General features: G+C 37.3%; 3 protein-coding genes across 7 annotated transcripts in view; 2 read left to right on the forward strand and 1 right to left on the reverse strand.

Annotated features, from left to right (window-relative positions):
* The window catches only part of DSG1 (desmoglein 1), a 39,120-nt gene extending 32,474 nt beyond the window's left edge, over positions 1-6,646 (forward strand). The window contains exon 16 of the mRNA XM_015082000.3: positions 1,870-6,646. Within this exon, the coding sequence (XP_014937486.2) occupies positions 1,870-2,916 (1,047 nt within the window). The 3' untranslated portion in view covers positions 2,917-6,646. The remainder of the gene's footprint in view (positions 1-1,869) is intronic.
* DSC1 (desmocollin 1) overlaps positions 1-24,072 on the reverse strand; it is a 353,895-nt gene that overhangs the window by 207,943 nt on the left and 121,880 nt on the right. The gene's annotated exons all lie outside the window — the stretch shown is intronic.
* The window catches only part of DSG4 (desmoglein 4), a 46,644-nt gene continuing 45,838 nt past the window's right edge, over positions 23,267-24,072 (forward strand). Inside the window, exon 1 of the mRNA XM_027068697.2 lies at positions 23,267-23,563. Within this exon, the coding sequence (XP_026924498.1) occupies positions 23,516-23,563 (48 nt within the window). The 5' untranslated portion in view covers positions 23,267-23,515. The remainder of the gene's footprint in view (positions 23,564-24,072) is intronic.

Consider the following 24,072-nt stretch of genomic DNA (forward strand, 5'->3'; position numbering starts at 1 on the left):
TGCTGCTGGATAAAATTTCCTTAATTCTGAACTGATCACTTTACTGCTCTCCTTAAAAACAGCCAGTGGCTCCCAGCTCTATTTGTCCAAGGCATGAAGTCCAAACTCCTTACCATGACAATTAAGATTATTCATAAATTGACCCCTTCCCTCATCTCCAATTACTCCTTACCGCCAATCCCACATACCACATGTCTTTGCCTCATTCACACTGGTCTATTCCCCTCCATGCCTTCGCCTATGCTGTGCCCCTCCTGGGATGATTTTATCCATTATCTCATACTCATCTTTTAAGACTCAACTCAAATAACACTGCCTCTCTGAAGCATTTACTGTTAACCCTCATGTCTAAAACAAAATTGATGTTTCTTTATCTATATTTCTGTAGTGCTCTGTGTATACGCCTTATAGAATATACCATTTATATTGGTAAAATATGTTTATATGTCTACCATGGTTTTTAGTGCCCTGTCCATATGTTCTCTACATCATGTTACCAGTACCTAACTCAGTTCCGGGCACATAGTAAACGTTCAGTAAGTGTGAGTTCAAGAGCCACAGACACTTCCAAAACATTCTAAGAACAAGCAGGAATTAATTTTGCCATCCCCAGGTAGAGACTGTCTGTAACTACTTAAACTTTCAGGGATTTTCTATCTCTGAAACTGTCTTATCTCTGATAGATTTACATCCTTCTACATCCTGGCCTAAAATATTTTCTTTAACTCTCCTATTGGCTTAGAGGGTGGCTGATATCTTGAAAGAAAACACTGATAAAGCCTTTCAAATAGCAGTAGATAATAATAAGAGAACTGTTGTTGAAACCCACAGGAATACTTCCTATCCATGTCCCTACAAATGAATGTTATTTTCATGAAAAGTATATTTCTGCCTCAAAACTTGTGCATCTTACCACTCCTCCCTCCCAGGACACACTGTGTGCTTTATTTACCCCCACTGCTTTATTCTAACCTCTGATCAAATATCATTTTCTGAGATGCTGCCCGTGGCTATTCTGTCACTCTGTCCCTTGGCCCTGCACTTACCATCTCCTGATAAATACCTTATATGTTGTCTGTCTCATCCTAGTACAAGGTAAGTCTAATGAGAGAGAGACTTCAAGTGTTTTTGTTCACTGCTGTATTGCCAAGTTCCTAATAGAGGGTCTGGCAAATGGTAAGGACTAAAAAATATTTTTGAATGAAACGGCACAACGATTTGGTTTGCTAAGAAAAGTATTTCTGATACTTAACCTGAAAGTTTGCATCCAATATTACAAATGATAAAAAATGAAATAAAGGTGCACATGTCTGTGGGCTTTCACTTTGAATTGAAGGAGATCTGATTTCTAAAAACCTTCAGTTTTAAATCCCCAAATGGCATGGAGCCAGAGTCAAATGTTCCTGTTGTTTTGCTGAAAAAGCCACATTCAAATAAATCTTCATTGAACCTCCAAATTCACTCCACTAAGGAAGGAAAGCACAGTCCTGGATGAACTTGAAACAACTATGAACTACCTTCTTTTCTACAAACCAAGGGAAAAGATTGGTGTACTTCAAGTTCAGGACTTTTAAGTACCTTCTTCTAACTTGGTTACAAAATAATTTATGCGATATTTTACTTGTGCTTTTGTATCTAAAGTGCACCTACGATGATTTTAAAAGTCGAAATGTATTATCAGAGTAACAGCTAAAATAATTTCTAACCAAATCTTTCAAGCAATTATATAATGATTTTTAAAACATCTTGGAATTTTGTTTTATATATTCTTCTTTGGGTAGTGCCCTGGAAGAAAAAAAGGGATAAAGATTTCTATTATTGCTAAATATGTATCCATAATTTCATTTTCTCTTCTCTCTGCAAATCCAGAAAGCATATGCTTATGCAGATGAAGACGAAGGACGCCCATCCAATGACTGCTTGCTCATATATGATATTGAAGGTGTAGGTTCCCCTGCTGGCTCTGTGGGCTGCTGTAGCTTCATCGGAGAAGACGTGGACGACAGCTTTTTGGATACACTGGGGCCTAAATTTAAGAAGCTGGCAGATATCAGCCTGGGAAAAGAAGCTGAACCATATCCAGACCCTGATCCGTCTTGGCCACCTGAGAGCACCGAACCGATCTGCCCTCAGCAGGGAACAGAGCCCGTCATTGGTGGACACCCACCCATCTCCCCACATTTCGGCACTACAACTGTCATCTCTGAGAGCACCTACCCCTCAGGACCTGGTGTACAGCATCCTATGCCTATTCCTGATCCTCTGGGCTATGGTAATGTCACTGTGACAGAATCTTACACCACCTCTGGCACTCTGAAGCCCTCTGTCCATGTTCATGATAACCGACATGCAGCAAACGTAGTGGTGACCGAGAGGGTGGTTGGCCCAATCTCTGGCACTGATCTGCATGGAATGTTAGAGATGCCTGACTTGAGAGATGGGTCAAATGTTATAGTGACAGAAAGGGTAATAGCACCAAGTTCAAGTCTACCCACCTCTTTGACCATGCCTGATCCTAGAGAGTCATCAAATGTGGTAGTGACAGAAAGAGTCATCCGACCGGTTTCTGGCATGATGGGCAATCTAAGTATACACCCTGAGTTATCAAATGCCCAAAATGTGATTGTGACAGAGAGGGTTGTTTCCGGCTCTGGCATAAGCGGAATTAGTGGCCCCGCTGGGATAAGTGGAGGCAGTGGCCTGGTTGGCAGTGCAGCTGGAGTAAGTGGCAGTGGCATTGGGCAGAGCAGCCTGGGAGGAGGTGGGGGCCTGGGTAGCAGCATGGGGGGGACAGCCACCATTGGCCACATGAGGAGCTCCTCTGACCATCACTTTAGCCAGACCCTTGGATCTGCCTCCCCTAGTACAGCCCGAAGTCGAATCACAAAATACAGTACAGTACAATATACAAAGTAGCCAGGATCCCAGCACACTTGTTCTCAGTAATGGTGATTCAGATCCAGTTCCCACCACCAAAAAACTAACGATGTGATTTGTGATGCACAACTAGGTGCTAAGAAACCGTGGAGCAAAGTGAGAAACCACAATGGGGAAAATAGATAGAAACAGTGCTGTTGGGCAAGAGCTCTCCTGAGCATTTGTAAACTTTTTTCTTACATTAATACTAATGGGATCGCGACAGTGAACTAAAACTTGAGACAGCATCTTCTTTGTGCCTGTATGGCCTGTAGGGTCTTCTTTGCTTCTGTGTGGCCTGTCATGTATCTCCAGCACATGGAATAAATTAAGCTGAGTCACGCAAAGCACTGGCCTTAAGACGGCAATTGGCACAATTCTCCTTGCCCTGTTTTGACTTGCCATGTAGCTCAGGAAATATTGAAAAAGGACTAAACATGCAATATGTGCTCATGTATGTAGGAAGAATTTGAAATACGTGCCAGGCACCCTGTCAATTTCACAGATAATAGAAATAAAAATCCAACCATACATTCAGACCATGATTAACCGTTAAAGAAAAAAGTCTGACTACACAACCAAATTCACAAGCCACCAAGCTTAATAACTGCACTAGATAAAATAAACCTCATATTAGGAAACGTTTCCTGGGAGGAAATTTCCATAAGAGAAACCTTACTTCCGTAAGGCAACCGGGTAAGATTCATTTGGGGAAAACTGGCAATGTCTAAACCTGAATCTTGAGATGGGGCTTCAGCTGAAATTCCCATGGAGACAAGTTTTCTGACTCTAGTTTGTGTTTAGTGGAAGGTGAAAGATTTACAAATATTGCATGCTGGTGAGGTTGCAGGATATTGCACTCCTTCTTATAACTGTGGCTGACCTAATAACAGAAAACTTGCCGAGTGTACTTCTCTGACCAAAGCAAGTAACACCTGACATGGTTGTCATCCTTAGTGGTAAATTGCCTTCCAAGGAAGCAGATGGAAACCACATTGTATTTTCAGATGTGTGTTTTATAAGTGTTACTCATCCACATCAGCTCTTTATTATACATCTCCTAAGTTAAAATAATTTACTTAAGCTGAGCTGTGGAAGAAAAAAAAAAGCCTGCAGTATGGTTAAGCTTTGGGGGAAATTTTTTTAAGGGGATCCAAAAGAAGTTTTTAGAACATGTAAAATGTTTAATGGGAAAAGTTAGAATTGTTGCGTAAAAGTAACACCACTAATAGTTTTAATTTACTTTTTTAAATAACCCTCTGCTGCTATTTTGAAGGGGTCAATTAAAAACTTTTAACAGAGTTGATGATATTGTGTTAATACAAATGAAATTGTTCTCAACCACCCCATTTCATTCGTCTATCTCACTCCCTAACTAAATGTTCTCACTAGAGTAAATGTTATATCCCTGATTTGATTTGTCAATAAGCTCTTGGTTGATATATGCTCCAGTTTATAGGTAGTTCCCAAATTATGCAGTATGATATATTTTTCTAGCTTCAAAATTTAATAATGTATTATTTATGGTATGTCATTTCTACGTGTTTGCTATATAGTATTACCTGGTTTAAAAATCTCTAAATAGAATCAAAGCATTCTTAGACAGGGGTAAATTTACTGTAGCAAGTTAGAGGAATTTTTTTCTCTTTTCTAAATTCAGTGTTAATGTGAGCTCACTAAAGTGAAACTTATGACAACATTTTTTAAGGATCATTCCCACCAATGACCCAAATTTCTCAGGGTATTACAAGATCAAAGAACAGTCACTCAACTTCCAACACTTGTCAAAGGAGGCGAGGGAGTGAACTATTTTATTAGAGCTATTTTTCTCAGTGTTATAGCAGATGGTGTCAATACTTTCAAAGCCAAAAGATACATCCTATTCCATATGTAGACTATGTGAAATGTTGATAATGTGTAGCATGCCCAAATACAGAGGTGTAAATAAAGTCATTCACAGGGACTCTTCTTTTATTTCTTTCTCCCATTTGGGGGGTCTTCCATTAATGATGGAATCTTTCCAGAAATAAAGTCAAAAGGCATTTATTGAGATAAGCTGGGTCCAGGAGTTTGAAGGAAAATAATTACTAGTTAGTTATTAGTTCATTAATAAAAAAAAAGAATCAATAAAAAAGAATTTGATTTGACATATCATCAGAAGTGTTTTTAAAGATTCCTGATATCTTCCAACAAAGTTTTTTAGGTTGTCTAACGAATGCTAGATTGACCATCTTTAATAACTGTTGTTATTAAGATCCATTAGTTACATAAAGCCATGGGAGATATAAAAAATGACAGTATTAGTTGTCGATCTTTCTAGGAAGCCACTTTCAAATAAATTTTTTCCAGGATTACACACTGATGTTCTAACTCTTCATTCTTAAGTCTTAAAATTATCTTTTTAAAGATACCATTCTAACAATCATTTAAAGGCACGTCATTTTTTCAATAAAGAACCTTGGGGGAGAAATTAGTTCTTCTCTGTACATGCTTTACTCTAACTCATGGACCATAGGTCATTCTACAGACCTAAGATATGGAAGTTATTTTATAAGTGAATCGTTATAATTCAAATCTATATTGCAAGCTGAATACCAGATCAACATGATCTCAACAAAAGAGAAAAGGAAGAAGCAGCAATTTAGAGATTATGTGTATATAATTTGAAAACAGTGTGTTTAATGTTTATAAAACATCTGACTTTCTAAAGAGGTGGTACTTAGGGTCAAAAATTATTGGATCATAAACACTTTATAATTTAATATCAACCGAAACACCATCTTTAGCTAATTTTGACACTGAATCCCAGTTATATCTGCTATATATTATTGGCTTCTATGTATATTACCTGATGTAATTGTATACACACGAAAAATTTACGGAAAAATTATCTATTTGGGGAGACTTTTAGGCCTTCATCTGGACATCTATTCTACATTTGCATATAGTTTTTAGCCTTATAATCTCCACTCAATGTAGTTCCTTGACAGAATTTTAACTATATAGCTCCAAAACGTACATATTCACACTCCAACTGGATGTTTTTAGTTACATACCCAATTACTTTCTGAATTTATACCAACCTCTGAATGTCAACCAGGGTATAACACATATGATACCCTTTGACTTGGGTAAGGGTTTTATAATCATTGGTTAAAATAGTCATGGCTGTATAAGAAAGACACTTGAAACCCAAAACAAACTTTTAGAAGTATTAGCCACGTTTTCCCATGCCCATTTAATAAATTGCAACCTTTTGTAAGATTTCTGGTATTTTTAAGACTTACTTCACTTTGCACTGCAGTACACAGTCCACAGAGATTACTAGCCCCCATTAAATAGAATCCGCCTTCCAGTTCTAGATTGTTCAATTTATGTTAGGACAAACGCATGAATGTATCAACCTATTATCCATCAAAGAATTTTAAAACAAGGAATATTCTACTGTTTGTCTATATTCCTTCCATTTGATTATATTTGAATTACTAAACACTTTATCATCAAGCTGTACCTAGTCTAACTTATTTTTCTTTTGCTATTTTACAAGTATTTTTAAACTCTAATATTCATCTTTGGTGATGTTTAAAACAAGGTGCTTTCAGGTTTCAATATAAAAGTTCTTGGTTTATTTTGGTGCTAGTTCCTTGCTTGGTCCTCCGTTGGCTATTACAAGTCGGTTTGTAATTTCCAAAGACATATTTACAGCAATAAAATGATTGGTATGCCTCCATGATCTTTTCTGAATTGTATAGGTGGGGAGGTTGAGACTGTAAGGAATAATTAGAGGTTATCAAGTCTAATGACTATTTTCAGCCCATATGAGGGAAAAAATATTTTATTTTCACACTTTAAAACTTATTTTCCTTTTCCATTTTCTAGCTCTTTTTTTTCTTCTGTGTTTACTAAGGAGCCTCCTCTCCAGAGTGCTTTTCAGCAGATCAGAGCACAGGCTTGAGCCGCCTCACACAAATACATTAAGTGATAAATAGTTGGCCTTTTAAATTTCCTTCTGATACTTTTGGCATCTTCATACTTTCCTTTCTCTCTTTCATACTCTAATTTTTATTTTTGCTTACACTAGCATTATATTTCTTTTAAAATGGATTTTCTTCTTCTTTGCCTTTAAAATCATGCCCTTCCATCTTTATTGGGAGTACTTTTTGCCCCCACCTAATGCCACTTTCAGAACACTATCACCTTCATCTTACATGAAACCTTACCCTTTTCAGACTCGTATGATGTGCTTGTATTCCTCTCCCTCTCTTCCGCTTGTGTCATTCACAGAACGCCCAACAATATCCTCGCTTTTACTGAAGACTCATATTCTGGCCCACAGTCTGCTGTAAACTTTCCAACTCCTGTGAGGATTCACAGTGACTTAAGCGACCACCTGGATGACACCCAACACCTGAAATTCTCAGTCCTTAGACCCCCTTTTTCCCCATCCCACTTTAGCCACATGCAGCCTTGTCATAACTGAGCAGGGCACTTCTGTGGATGCCTGTTCCAGCCTTCACAACCTCTGACCACTTCCTCCTGACTCTTCCAGCTTATGTGCTGAAGTATTCTGATTGTGCAATTCCTCCAATTCAATCAAAGCTGCCATGTTTTGACTCCTCCTACTTTCCCCTATCTGCCACCCCATGTTCCTCGTTGTCTAATCAAGCTCCATGAGTTCAACCACACTGCCTCTTGGGGAATGCCTTCAAACTCCTTGCCCTGCTCTCCCCTTTCATATTCCAAATCTTTCACCCTCCATCTCTGTCCTCACACAAACAGCTAAACAAGTGATTCAAGTAAACTGACTTTTTTTTTCATTTTTAATACTCAATCTCAAATCTCAGATTAATATCAAATGCTTCTCTACAATCCTACCTGCTTCTCTGATAGACTTCCCATCTCATTATACTAGATTACTACTCCATACCTTCTCTGTCCTCAAAACTTCCACACCTCTTCTCTCCTCCTCATTCTTAGTTGATGACCTAATCCTATTGTTCACCAGGCCTACACATCCACATGTACTTGGACTCTTTCCCCCCGCCTTATTACAATGGAGTTAGTGTCCTATTTATATAAAAAGACAATCCCCCACTTGTGCTCAAGGACTTTGCTCCTTCCCTAATAGTCCCTTTTTTTAAATCATCTCTCTCTCTCTTTCTCTGTCTCTCTCTCTCTCTGTTTTGATCATTTTCATTAGCACCCTTCCCTGACTTATTTTTTGTTTGTTTTCACTAAACTTCTTAAGAGTCATGTACACATGCCTTCTTTTCTTTCACATGTCTTATCAAACTTCAACCCCATCCCATCAATCCACCAGAATGGCTCTTGTCAAGTTTGTCCAAGACCTATAGGTTGCCAAACACATGGCCCAATTTTCTGTCCTCGTCTTTTTTAACCTCTGGGAAGAATCTGAAAAAACTATTCTCTCTTCCTTGAAACACTTTTCTTTCTTGGCTTTTATATCATCCTTTAAGGATGTAGCTTACATTTCATTGGCCTCTCTCTCTTATTCTGTTTTGTTTCTTCCCCATCTACCCAATTATTAAATGGTGATGTTCTCCCTAAAGTTTGGCCCCATGACCTCTGCTCTTAACACTCTACAATGTCACTATGAGACCCCATCAAGCCCCCTTTTAAATTTTTTTAAAATATTTATTTATTTTTCAGAGAGAGAGAGAGAGAGAGAGACAGAGTATGAGCAGGGGAAGGGCAGAAAGAGACGGAGACACAGAATCTGAAGCAGGCTCCAGGCTCTGAGCTATCAGCACAGAGCCCAAAGTGGGGCTGGAACTCATGAACCGTGAGATCATGACCTGAGCCAAAGTCAGACACTTAACTGACTGAGCCACCCAGGCACCCCGAGGCCCCTTTTAAAATGTTCAAAATTAAACATACTTTTACTCTCCCAATATCCCCCATTCTAATAAATATGACCCCACTGATCCATTTCTCAAGACAGAAACTAAGTACTCCTCCTTGATTTCATCCCTTCCTTCATATCCCCCTCCTCCATTTCATCCATTGGTAAGTGCAAATGGCTTTGGCTGATTTTATAACCAAAATATATCTCCAGCTATCTAACAGCTTCCAACCCCATCTGCCCCACCCTACTTGAACTGTCTCTTCAATAGTCTCTCTACTTCCATACTGGCCTTCTTCAAACAATTTTCTACAGATGAGCCTATGTGGCCTCATAAAATGTAAGTTAGATTAAGCCAATCCCTTATTTTAAGAATTGCAATGGCTTTCCATTGCATGTCCTAGAATAGCCTACAGGAACCCACCTGACCTGGTATGAAAGATGATGGTGGAAAGATAATGGTGGTTTGGACTAGGATAGTTGTAATGGAGAAGGTGCAAAAGAAATGGATTAAGGAAATGCTTTGGGCTTTGCAATTGGTATGCACTCTGTATGGCACATTTTCCTCTTTATTTTCATATGGTTATATCCTTTGATCTTTTAGGTAGCAATTTGAGTACCATTTTCCCAGAAATTCTCCTTGACCAAACCATTCACTCATTCATCCAATATTCCACAGATAATTAATGAATGCCTAACACTTGTGCCAAGCAGCGTTGATATGACAGGGAAAAAAACAGATAAGTTCCTTTTCCTGACCTTACATTCAGGATAGGGAGTGGGGTGAAGGAGGTCTAACAATAAACAAGAAAATAGATAGTGTGCTACATGGCAGTAATAGATGCCTATTGAGTAGACACCTGAAGAACCTTAGGGAACAAATCATGTGGCTATCTGGGTCCAGGACATTCCGGGCAAAGGAAACTATAAAACTACAAAAATTCTGAGGTAGATACAGGCTTGGGTTACTGAAGGAGGAACAGGAGACCCATGTGACTGCAGAGAATGAAAGAAGGAAAGCATTAAGAAATGAAATCCGAGAAGTAACAAGGAATGAGACTAACTTTGACCTTTCAGACCATTGTAAGAATTCTGACTTAATCACAAGTGAAATAGAAAGCTATCAGAAAGCCTGGGCAGAGCACTCCTCAAAAAAAAAACCAAAAAACAAAAAAAACAACATTATTTTTAAAAGATAACCTATAGCTAGCTCTCTTCATGAAGGACTCCTGCTACCTGGTTGGACCTTGTAGTTTGATAGCAAAACGAGTGACAAAAATAAAAGAAAACCCTAGACAGCTGAATAAAGCAACATTCAAAAAGAAATTTAAAAAGGACCTTGAGAAATAGATTAAATTCAAATCTCATTATAAAGTGTCTTGAAAAAACTCAGTCATAATAAACACAAGTGGAGATATAACATTCGTCAAAAGGTTTGAAAATGAGCCAGGCATGTACTTAGTGACTAAGTTCAAATAAGACAAACTCTAAGTGACCCTTATTTTCCTAACTTTACAAACAAAACTTAATTATGAGAAACTTAGTATATATCTGTCTGTTCTGTGCCTAATGTGCTAATCCTTATAAAAAACGTAGGGTGAGGCGCCTGGGTGGCTCAGTCGGTTGAGCGTCCGACTTCAGCTCAGGTCACGATCTGGCGGTCCGTGAGTTCGAGCCCCACGTCAGGCTCTGGGCTGATGGCTCAGAGCCTGGAGCCTGCTTCCGATTCTGTGTCTCCCTCTCTCTCTGCCCCTCCCCCGTTCATGCTCTGTCTCTCTCTGTCTCAAAAATAAATAAATGTTAAAAAAAAAATTAAAAAAAAAAAAAAACGTAGGGAGAAGGGCACACCACACAAAGAAATCTACAGATTCAATGCAATCCTTATAAAAAAACCAACAGTATTTTTCACAGAACTAGAACAAATAATCCTCAAAGTTGTATGGAACCACAAAAGATCCTGAATAGCCAAAGCGATCTTGAAAAGAAAAACAAAACCAGAGGTATGATAATCCCAGATTTCAAGATATACTACCAAGCTGGAGTCAAACAGTATTGTACTGGCACAAAAACAGACACATACATCAATGGAACAGAGAGCCCAGAAATAAATTCACAATTATATAGCCAATTAAACTTTGACAAAGGAGGCAAGAATATGCCATGGAAAAAAGACAATCTTTTCAACACAAGTGTTAGAAAAACTGGACAGCTCCATGCTAAACAATGAGACTGGACCTCTTACACCATACACAAAAATAAACTCAAAATGGATTAAAGACCTAAATGTGAGATCTGAAACCATACAACTCCATAAGAGAACGCAGTCAGTAATTTCTCTGACATTGGCTGTAGCAACATTTTTCCAGATATGTCTCCTGAGGCAGGGAAACAAGAGCAAAAATAAACTATTGGGACTACATCAAAATAAAAAGCTTCTGCACAGCAAAGGAAACAATCAACAAAACTAAAAGATAATCTACTAAATGGGAGAAGATATTTGCAAATAATATATCTGATAAAGGATTAGTATGCAAAATATAGAAATAATTTATGCAACTCAACACCAAAAAACCCACAAATAACACAATTTTAAAATGGTCCAAAAACATGAACAGACATTTCTCCAAAGAAGACATACAGGTTGTCCACAGATACATGAAAAGATGATTAACATCACTCATTGTCAGGGAAATGAAAATCAAAACCACAATGAGATATCACCTCATATCCATCAGAATAGCAAAAATCAAAAACACAAGAAACAACAAGCATTGGAAGGATGTGGAGAAAAAGCAACCTTCATGGACTGTTGGTGGGAATGCAAACTGGTACAACCACACTGGAAAACAGTATGGAGGCTTCTCAAAAAATTGAAAATAGAATTACTATATGATCCAGTAATTGCACTACTGGGTATTTACCCAAAAAATATAAAAACACTAATTTGAAAAGATAGATAAGGATACAGTTATAGATATATTATATAAAAATATATAGTATATATTATATATACAATATATTCTATACATCTCTTTTCAAATCCAAATTTTCAAATATATATAATATATATTTAAATGTTATATTATATAATATATATAAAGGAATATTACTAAGCCATAATTGCAACAATACAGAAGGATCTAGAGGGTATAATGCTAAGTGAAATGTCAGTCAGAGAAAGACAAATACCATAATTTCACTCATATGTGGAGTTTAAGAAACAAAACAAACAAAGAAAAAGGAGACAAACAAACAAAAATGGACTCTTAAATATAGAAAACAAACTGGTGGTTGCCAGAAGGGAGGCAAGTGGGGGATGGGTGAAATAGGAGTGATAAGAGTACACTTATCATGATGAGCACGGAGTAATGTACAGAATTGTTGAATCACTATATTGAATGCCTGAAACTAACATAACACCTATGTTAATTATACTGGAATTAAAATAAAATAAAAATAAACAAACTGAATAACCTCTAGGGGGAAGAGCCCTTACCTCAAAACCCTTCTCACAACTGCTCAAAATGTCAGGCTCTAATCCTTGTCAAAGGTCATATCTGGTTGGAGCCAGAATGTAATTTGTCATATTTTTCAGTGGAAAATACTTGCTGTATTCAAATTAATAGCTATCTTTTTCAAACTGTATGCGTTTCTACTCGATAAATTACTGACCTGGGCTTCTCAATTTGTTTTGATCACATCTGAGATTGGGTTTACCTAGATTAGACGCTGAGAGACAGGACTTGTGGGCAATCTAGGGAGGAAGGGGATGGATATAAAGGAACTACTGGTTAATAACTGGGAAATGAAATAGAGAAGGGAAAATAGCTAACAAAGGCCAGTTACCCCCATGGGCAATTGAAGGTCAGCTCTCCTGGGGAAAATGTTGGAAGTCGGTGTAGGGCATGCACTGCAGAGTTAAACCATCTCAGACATGAGGGAGATTGTATATTTAGACAACAGCTACCATCAGTTCATAGTTAGAGACTACCTGTGCCTGCTGCGTGAGTGGGCAAAGTGGCTATAACATCGGCGAAAATACACAATAGCTGGCAGTTAGAAATTGGGTGTGTGGGTCCTGAAATATAAGGGCAAAGTATAGAGAGACAGCACCGATGGCATCTGTTGCAACCGCTGGTATACTCAGCAGCACTCTGGTGAGATATGCTCTAAGAAACCTCAAATTTTTCTGATTTCACAGGCCTTCCCTACACATTCCACTGTAAATAAGAATGGATCATAAATTAATATATTGATAAAATAGATGACAAAACCATGTGGTGTAAAATAGGAAAGTCTTCAAGTCCCCCTTGGTGTTAATTTATACCTTTATGATATTATATGATTCATGTTAATTAGATGCCTGTCCCTGTAAAGTGTTTAGACATATAATCATTCTCCTATAAGAGATGACTTAGCTTTACTGTTACAAATTTAGGAGTGACCTTGATAGATAATTGGTTTTGATGTCTATTTACTACTAGAAAGAAGGGTCATGAGTCAATTAAAGTCATCATTTTTTGTATACACAGCCCAACATTTTAATAGCTTATTTCCAGCAACATGATGTTAACTCACTCAGTTTCTAAGATAGGTTCTTGCACCTAGCTTATTTAAAAAGGTACACCAAAAACTGTATGATCACTATTTGGATATGGAAGAAATTAAATAACACATTTAGAATTAATGTGTGATGGGGATTGAGGAGGGTACCTTTTGGGATGAGCACTGGGTGTTGTATGGAAACCAATTTGACAATAAACTTCATATATTGAAAAAAAAATATGTTCCAAATGAAAAAAAAAAGAATTAATGTGTGATACACAGAGGTCAGCACAGCAACAAGCAGAAACTCAATAATTATTTGTTGAATACATACATAAATGCAATGCATTCACTACTCAACTTTTCTAAAACCCATCCTTGCACTGATGGTCTATATAAGAACTGACCAAGCCCCCAATTCTATTATATTGCTTGTCAAATACCACCATTCCCAATAGAACTTCTCCTTTGAAATTATTCTTTGCCATGATGATTCCTCTTTAAAATGAGGGGCAATACAGTTTAAATTTGTTAGATTGCAAAATATATTTTGACCAATTATCTTAAATGTGCTTTGGGAAAAGATAAGGTATATAAAAAATTAGATCCTACTAGGAGGTAGTGAGAATCAAAGTGTAAACTAAAGAAAAGTAGTTTATTTTCAAACATAACCAAACATTTTTTAAATGAAAAATATTTGGAAAACAGAGTCCTAAAACAATGAAATGGAACTTTTCTTCATATGACAAAGGTCATGGTGGCAGTAGAAAACTACTCCCAGAACTCTATGAGGCTGGCCAACCAACTAGTAGGAACTTCATAATTATTTGTGGGAGACATAAATAAATGCAATCCATTCACTACTCATTTTTTCTAAAATATATCACCTGGTAGATTAAATCAAATATATGTAAAAGTTCAGGCCTTTCCACATGCTATTCTCCGAGAGAATAAATAAAGGTATTTTCTCTCCTGGAGAAAGAATATTTTACTAGATACCCCTGCAGCTTAGAGGAAAGGCATGTCAAAATGTCTATCCACCTTTGCTTTCCATTCACACCCAATAAACATTTTTGAGCTAGTACCTGGATTGCTAGAGTAAGTGGAGGGCATTTAGAGACAAAATATGAACTTTATAGTTATCCTGCCATGGGAAACTCTCCCCAGTGAAAATTAATAAATATTTTACTTCATAAATCACCTTCTACAAAGATGATGACTGAGCATCAATCACCAGGAAAACTGATCTACTTTCTTTCTTTCTTTTTTTTTTTTAACATTTATTCATTTTTGAGAGACAGAGAGAGACAGAGTGCAAGTGGGGGAGGGACAGAGAGAGAGAGAGAGAGACAGAATCTGAAGTAAGCTCCAGGCTCTGAGCTGTCAACACGAGCCCGATGCAGGGCTCAAACCTACGAACTGTGAGATCATGACTTGAGCCTAAGTTGGACACTTAACTGGTGGAGCCACCCAGGTGCCCGCTGATCTACTTTCAACAAAAAGGCGAAAATAATGTGAGGTTAGAAAGCTTGGATGTAAAGCTTGAAATGGGGAACTCAATTCAAGTTAGGCAATTAATGGGTCCAATTTGGGTGCCTATCTGGCTGGATTTCTCTTTGCTCTTATTGATGACCTAAAAGCACTCCTTCTAAAACACTGTTATTTATGAAGTAAGGATAATGAGCCAGATTTTTCAAAAGATGTACAATGTATTCTAAAAACCATTAAAACCAAAACAAGGGGGCACCTTGGTGGCTCAGTCAGCTGAGCATCCGACTTCGGCTCAGGTCATGATCTCGTGGTTCACAGGTTTGAGCCCCCCGTCGGGATCTGTGCTGACCTCTCAGAGCCTAGAGACTGCTTTGTGGATTCTGTCTCCCTCTCTCTCTGCACCTCTCCCGCTCGTACTCTCTCTCTCTCTCTCTCAAAAATAAATAAAACATTAAAAAAAATTAAAAAATTAAAAATGAGAATTAGAAACCAATTAAATAGGGTGCTTGGGTAGCTCAGTGGGTTGAGCATCCTACTTCAGCTCATGTCATGATCACACGGTTTGTGGGTTTCAGTCCCATGTTGGACACTGTGCAGACAGCTCAGAGCCTGGAGCCTGCTTCAGATTCTGTGTCTCCTCTCTCTCTCTGTCCCACCCCTTCTTGTGCTCTCTCTCTCTCAAAAATAAATAAATAAACTTAAAAAAAATTTTGTAAGAAATAATTAGATTGAATAGCATTTCAAACACAGGTAAAAAACTGTCAAATCAAAATGCTATAAACTAGAGGAACAGGCAATAAAGAAAACCATATTTATTGACTGACTCACTAAAAATTAAATATTAGTATATAGAAAAAAATAGCATATCTATACTTAATGCCATAGACTGTAATCAATGGCAAGTCTGTTACAGACATATACACTCTAGAAATTATGAAGAAAGAATACTACTCAAAGAGAGTGTACTATGTGTTAGTTTCTCTCTATAAATGTATCTAATTTAACTCCCAGAATCTGCCAGGGAAGGAAATAGATGAGGTAATTGCAATTTACAAAGATAAATTAACTCACTCATAGAAACAAACTAAATGAGTGGAATTTCTGGAATTTGAGCCAGATCTGCATCTTTATCCATTTCAATATGCTACGCTGGCATTACACATTTACCTTAAATATAAATAGTTAAGTCTATAAGCATGACAAACTAGAAGCTATAATTAGGGATAAGCTACATAAATAAAATAAACTATGTAATAAAATTAACTTCTACATAATAAAAGCTAACAAATGTGATATAATGACACATTCTTTCAAGATCTAGTGCTGGAACCAGTTCCGCATCATTGGTCAATAGGGGAGTTGAAGCTGAAAAGCAGATTCCTTAAAGATGTCACCTTTATTTTCTGTAACTAAGCTTCCTCTCCCATAGAGATCTTTGGATATGAGCAGGATGCAGAAGCACAAAGAGAGAGAACACAGCAGTACGTCCAAGGTAACTCAGGGACCAATCCCAACTAGATCTCATGAGTTAAACCCAACAGAAAGAAGGGAAAGCCGAAAAAGACTTAAAAAAGACTTCATATATTAAAATCATCAGGGATTTACTATCAAACAATCTAATAAATCTAATAAAATTTATATACCTAGTAATACCTAGTATATAACTAGTAATACCTAGTATATACCTAGTAAGACTGATCAACACAAAAAGAGAATGCACAAATAATATCAAGAGTTCTTTAAAATAGGCCATGACTGTGGATTTCACAGACATTAATGAAATAAGAGGAAATTACAAATAATTTGTGGCCAATCAATTAAAAGATTTAGAGGAAGTAGACAAATTCATAGTAAAAAGTACCATTGACCCAAACTTTCAAGAGCCAAAGACTCAAGAAAGAAAGAATTTCCATCTTATACAACTGTTCTACATAAGAGAATAAGGCTTACAATCCTTAGCTCATTTTATAAAGCCAGCATAACTTTTTGACAAGTTCGACTAGATCAGCATAAGAAGGGAAAATTACATATTAATTCCATACATGAACACGGATGGAAATTCTGTTTGGGGCAGTGGGAGGTACAGGCTTCCAGATGCAATGAATCTAATGGGGATGCAAGATTCAGTATAGGGCACGTAATCGATGGTACTGGATTAGTGTTGGATGGTGACAGATGGTAGCTACGCTTGTGGTCGGCACATAACAACATACAGAGTTGTTGAATCGCTCTACTGTATTTGAAACTAATGTAACATTGTAGGTCAACTATACTTCAGTCAATCAATAATGCAGGCTTAGCAAAACTGCTGGATATAAAAATCAAAAGGCCAAAATCAATTATACTCCTATATGTAAGAAAATAAATGTTAGAAACTGCAATTAAAGAAAATATATCATTTATACTAGTAAGACCATGAATTTGTGTTGTTTTCAGTCAGTAAGTTTGTGATAGTTTATTACCACAGCAACAGGAAACTAATAGATAGCAGGACTGTTTAGAACAGCTTATTCCAAATAAAAACATAATCATTCTCAAATGCAAAAGAGAAAGAAAAATCCAAAACAAACTCAAAAGAGAAAAAAAAACAAAGTAAAAAATAGTTTCAACACATTTAACAGAAGTTCATTTCCCTTAAATATTAAGAATATTTACAAATCCATACTAAAGGCATCAGTAACACAGTGGAGGGGAAAAAAGGAAGTAAACTTTTCACCTAAAAGGAAACACAAATAGTCAATACCAACCCCCATGAAGAGATGCTATTTTTATCATATTAGAAAAATATGTTTACCTGCTGCCATTTCTCCCCGCGCCAACCACAGGTCTAGGTTAATTACCCTGACTCAATAAACTCTTAACCTCTTAAAACCAGCATGCAACTCCAGAATTATGGGAAGAGCATGTTAAGAATAAATAATTCCAGGTGCCATGTCCAGACATTCAGATTCAGTAAGTCTGAAGCCAAGAAGTCTGTATTTCCTATGTACTGGACCATATAATTTGGGTACATGCACTGCTTATCTCGAACTTCTTATCCCTGAATTTCTTCCTAAACAACCTAAGCCCACAGCCCATTTCAGAGTCTGCTAGATGCATGACTAATAGCACAAAAGGTAAACTATATACATGAAACAACTTTGCCAAAGAGGGGGTACTGCCAGTGCCATTGCAGTAGTCAGCATGACACTGAAGTAATTATCATAGTGCGGGTGATGCCACTGTCATCATGATCAGGAGTCAGGGGACAGACTAAGATGACATTTTGAGGGGATAAGTATGCAGCAAATATGCAATAAACATGTAAGTACATGCTTTAATTAACACAGGGCGAGAAGCCACACTATTCTTTCTGCACTTACTTAGAAGACATCCCACACCAAGCACATGACATCACAGAGAGAATCAACAAGGCACCTCTGTCAGGATGTAAGTATGATTTTAGGGTGTAAACTAACATCATCCTATGGTATTAACATAACCCTTTAGGAAACTGACATTTAATCTCTGTGATTTCCAACACCCATTAAATAACCTGGTTTACAGGCACCATGGTTTCCATACATAAATTGGCTTTAACAAGGAAACAGGTCGTTTATCTTCAGTGCCATTAACTCAAGGTGGACAGTCAGAGGTGTGTTCACAGCACTGCTCTAGGTCAAAACCAAGACAAGTTTGTTTACATTGTGTTCATCCCCCCAGGCCCAGGCTAATGAAAACCCTTTTGCCTGAGTCAACTCTGAAACCTACTTGCCTACTGCATTTGACAAACATGGTTTAGGACCATAAATATTTTTAAAATTTCCTTTCCTCTAACACCTGCTATCAAGAAATAAAGCTGCCCTTGGATACTTAAGCAATATTCACCAGTAACCCTAAACTGATTACTTGATAGAAAAATGCTGCCTTACCATCATGTTCACAATATTTGGCCTGAACAGATTACATTTCTTTTTTCAAAAAGAATTTGTACTGGCATGCATTAAGTTATGCATTACTTTTAAAAAATGTAAGTGTTAAAATACTTGCTCTTTCAGATGGACATGATGTATGGAATGAAAATGTCCCACTATTTTAAAAGCAGTATGAGAGAATATTACAGAAGCACAGAACAATAATTAAATATCTAGAACATCCCTGAAATTCTATGCGTACTTTCATAATAGCAAATGAAATAGGATATCACACATAAACAACAGGACAAACTTACTTTTCGAATCCTGCATGCAGAGCCAGCTACTAAACCTAATAGTTCAGTAAACTCTAAACTATTTGAAGAGTTTTTGTAAAAGATAATAGGATTCAGCCATCACCTCTTTTTTATATTTTGCTTTCATGTATCCAGCCAACACTGGATAGTGGCTTGGTATTTATATAAATTGACTATAATCAGGAGGTAGAACTCTTGCCCAACTTTGGCACTTAAACTCTATAGTCTCTCAGGGTTATACCTATAACATGGATTGGAGAGAAGGGAGAAAGGAGAGATTGCATTAGATCATCTCTAGGGTATTTTTTTTTTCATTATTTTAGAGAGAGAGAGAGTGCAAGAGGGGCAGACACAGAGAGAGAATCTTAAGCTGAGCATGGGGCCCGACACGGGGCAGGATCCCACAACCGTGGGATCATGACCTGAGCCAAAATCAAGAGTTGGATGCCCAAACAACTGAGCTATCCAGGCGCCCCATCTCTACGGTATTTTTAAGCATTAATGATTTCACGCTCCGTTTTAATGATGGCTGGTACCCCACAAGAGAAACAAAAGTAGCTGTTCTTTATCTACCTAAGTCAAAATCATGACCTAAGTTTTGCCAAGAAAAGGATTTCACTAACTGAAATCCTTTCAGGATTCTATTTTGAGATCACTTCCATAATTCTCCCCAGAAGTACAAATGAGGTGATGGGACATCAACTGTCCACTTCTCAGTTATTGCAAAGTCTTTTAAATCTGCGTATAATCATAATCACCAAATTCAAATTCTGAATCACTGAGTTCAGGAGTTATAAATGGGGAAATCTGGAGGAATCACATAAAAGACCTAGTACCTACTTCTACTGTTTGCTGTTTCTTTTCTTTTCCTTTCTTTTCTTTTCTTTTCATTTTTTCTTTCTTTCTTTCTTTCTTTCTTTCTTTCTTTCTTTCTTTCTTTCTTTCTTTCCTTCTCTTTCTTTCTTTCTTTCTTTTCTTTCTTTCTTACTTTCTTTTCTTGAAACTCACCCTATGAATAGCAAGTCAGGTAAGTAGGAAATTTTACATTTCAGAAGAAATCAACCCGACATGATGTAAATAAAAGGTAGAAAGTCTTGCAAATATCTCTATCAGATATAGCCAGGGAAGAGTGTAATTTTCCCCTTGTGAAAAGCAAGAACACTCTAGATCTGTTTCATTAATTCTCTAATGCATATTAAATTATTCTAATTCAATATTAACTGAAATAAAACAAAAATGAATTTCTTTAGCTGGCTAAACGATAATCAACTTGCCCTACCTTGCATATTAATATAATGCGCTGTTACATGTTGACTCAAAGCCTGCTTGGAAATAGTGATGGAAATAAAACCATCATGACAACCACTGACTTCTCCCTCATCCCTTAGTACTTTCTTAAGCTCTGACTGACCCATTGTTTATAGCCATAAATCTGCTAAAGAATCCTTACTGGCTTCTCCCATTCTCTACTGTTCTGCAGTGACTCCCATGGCAATAAAAGGTCCCTCAGATTTATTTCTGTTTGATGGCCCAGAGCATCATACTGAAAGCACTGAAATTATACATTCTTTTGTCTTCCCTCATACTCTCCATTGGATATGGACACCAAAAACAATTTTATGTACAGGGGCCATGGTAAACTGGGAGGCACCTAGGAAAAGGGTGTCAGTCATGTATTTTTTAAAGTCTAAAATTCCATTTATTTGAGATATTTTACATTCTCCTCTTACGTGTCTATAATTCAAATCTGAAGCAACAGGGCACATTAAATTTCCACAAGACACAAACAATCTTCATAGCTGTTTATAGCGTATTTCTAGGGATAGAAATGCACACAGCCCAGGACTATCTCTACTCACTGATAAAGCACAAATTCTCATTGTTCTTCCTCCTTTATTCCGGAATAATTCAAATGCTTTGTACAAAAATAAAAACAAAGTCACAGAACAGTTATAATCAATGAAAAGGTCTTTGGTAGGCTGGCTGGGAGGGAAACACTTCCAACCACCCTGTCTCTTGGAACTCATTTCAAGCAACAACGTCCGTTATACTTCACACATGTAGAAAAACACAGGGAAAATTCCACTGCATCCCCAAAGCCCAAAGCTCGCTGGCACTATTGATGGAGGATATATTTCAAGAGTAAAAGTATTTAATTCAATGCTGTTTTAACCTAGCTATAAAACAGAATTTTTCCATGGTGGATGCAATTGTCACATTTCAAACCTCTGAACAACAATTCATGAAAACAAAGAAGTATCAAAGCTCAGTTGCATGTAAAACAGTTGCAAAAGAATTTTTTTTAACTAGGCTCAACACACAGCATAGAGCCCAGTGTGGGGCTTGAACTCACAACCCTGAGATCAAGACTTAAGCTGATAGCAAGAGTCAAATGCCTGGGGTGCCTGGGTGGCTCAGTCGGTTAAGCGTCGGACTCCGGCTCAGGCCATGATCTCATAGTCTGTGAGTTTGAGCCCCGCATTGGGCTCTGTACTGACAGCTCAGAGCCTGGAGCCTGTTTTGGATTCTGTGTCTCCCTCTCTCTCTGACCTTCCCCCATTCGTGCTCTGTCTCTCTCTGTCTCAAAAATAAACGTTAAAAAAAAAAAAAGAGTCGAATGCTTAACCAACTGAGCCACCCAGATGCCTCGCAAAAGACTTTTTTTTAAAAAAAATTTTTTTTAATGTTTGTTTTTAAGAGAGGGAGACATAGCACAAGCAAGGGAGGGACAGAGAGAGAGGGAGACACAGACTCCAAAGCTGTCAGCACAGAGCCCGACACGGGGCTTGAACCCACAGACCATGAGATCATGACCTAGGCCAGAGTTGGACACTCAACCGACTGAGCCACCCAGGCACCCCTAGATTTTTAAAACTTATTTACTCAAGCATAGCTTTCCATAACTCTTGTTTTAAAGACTTATCTAACATACGATGAAATAGTAAATTAATATCTAGAGGACCACTTGATGTACTTTAAAACTTGATATCACACATATGCTTTATTAGCTCAGCTTATACATTTTTGAATTATAAATATAGATATCCCCAAATATAATATTTGGCTTAGGCAGATATATCCAAATACTGCCTTTTTGTAACAATTCACTTTTTCCATTACTTCCGTATAATTTCCTGCTCTCTTTCTTAGAGATATTTTCAACATATAATTCATTTATCTTCATTTTAGGATACTATGCCAGTGCTCTAATTGCTTAGACTCTCTCCTATGCTCCAAAAAATGTCAAACTAAGATTCCAAAAGACTGAATGCTGTTTAGAATACATTCCATTCCTAGCAATAGAGCCCATCTTGTTTCTGAGATGCAGCAATGATGCAATCCCCCTTTCAAATTCTCCAACCAACGTATATTAGCAGTTAGAGAACATTCAACTACCTTCTCTTTTTAGATTTGTTTATGATGCTTGCCAGCCTGCAATTTTTTTCACAGGGGAGCTATACCTATTCTAAATCCACACTAACAAAGGATAAGAGAGAAATGAAAAAAGGGAAATGATATTCTGAAACATCCAGATACTGCTCTGGTCTTTTGCCCTTAAATTCTCAGGTTCCCCGTCTCAGCTTCTTCTCAATAAATATTTATGAGGGTTTCAAATGTGTTACTCACTCATATTATGTACTTTTTTATCAGTGGATATGCCACGAAGAGTGACCAAACTCTGTATTGCAGTTACCTTAAGCCAGTTTAGTTAATGTCATATCATATATAACAGGCTCAACTGTATATGGAGGAAAGAATATGCTAAAATGTGCAAAAAAAAATACTAGTGAAATCAGAGTCTTTCTGTCCTAACCTTATTTTTCAGAACATCTTTAAACTTGAGGAATGCAGTTTGATCACAGGACTTCTTAAGGAGGGAAGCAGGAATCACCTTAAGAGATGAGAGTTTCATTATTCTATCTCTCTCCCTACACCATCCTTTGGGCCTGATGCCTCTTCACAATGTCCTCTGCTCCAAGTGTCAGTCCTTGAAGTTGGTTCTGTAGTGTACATATGTGTGTGTGTTGTTAGTATATATAATTTTGCTTTTATGATGTTGGCAGAAGAAGAAGCCTACTAATTTTATTCAGCATGATGATAGGCCCTAACATCTTAATTATTTTTCATGTTGTGAGTAATTTATTATTCATTGGGTATCTTCCCTGTAAATCTTGTCCTCCCTCTGTAAGATTTTTCTTTGGTGTCCAACAAAGGGTTTCATTGCAATAAGAATCAAGGTGTGTCTATGTTCTTACCCAGAGCTCAAACAATGCCAGCCTTCCAGACCAGCCCAAGAGTTTGGGGTGGGGAAACAGAGTCATTATAGAACATCTTCATTCCTCTGCCCAGAAAGCACCAGAGTTATCACCCATGCCCTCCTAAAAGGGCATCTTAAAGCACATCTTGCTGCAGAGCCGAATTCAGAACCCAGAAGATTAGGACTAAAATCAAATTTCATCCGGGTTTGTGTGCAAGAAAGACCTGAAGGAATGGATTGGCTCCTTTTCAGGAACATCTGCCTTTTGATCATTTTAATGGTAAGTAGAATTTAAAGGCCTAGGGAAGGAAATGCAGCCTTAAGGCCTTATCTCTTCTGTCAGTTGTCAGAGTTTCTATATGGGATTTATTCCATTTTTAAACCTGTTCCTATAAAAAAGAGTTCTATGAGTTCAGCCTATGGTGACTTCAAAGGACTCTCCATGCTGGAGGGACCAAATGCCATAGAAAAGCAGGGTGAGAATTTGGCTGAACTAGACTTCAATGGCGTCACAGACATAATCTAATTCAGATTAAATGCCGTAACAATTCTAAAACTTATAATCAGAAACAAAATTATTTTCCATTTTCTTTTATTTATACTTAAACCAAAACCCTACATGTGTAGGGAAGTAAGTTGGTCAAGCCCATTTCTTTTATACAGTTATTTCCCTGTGAGTTTGTTTCAAGGTGAAGTAATGTTAGCTATCTCAAAATTACATTGTAACTAACCATGAAATATTTAAGTCATATGAGAATTTTTTCCTATCAGAAATGGCTAAAGAAAGTG

This window comes from Acinonyx jubatus, chromosome D3 (assembly GCF_027475565.1).
Source record: "Acinonyx jubatus isolate Ajub_Pintada_27869175 chromosome D3, VMU_Ajub_asm_v1.0, whole genome shotgun sequence".
Classification (NCBI taxonomy): domain Eukaryota; kingdom Metazoa; phylum Chordata; class Mammalia; order Carnivora; family Felidae; genus Acinonyx; species Acinonyx jubatus.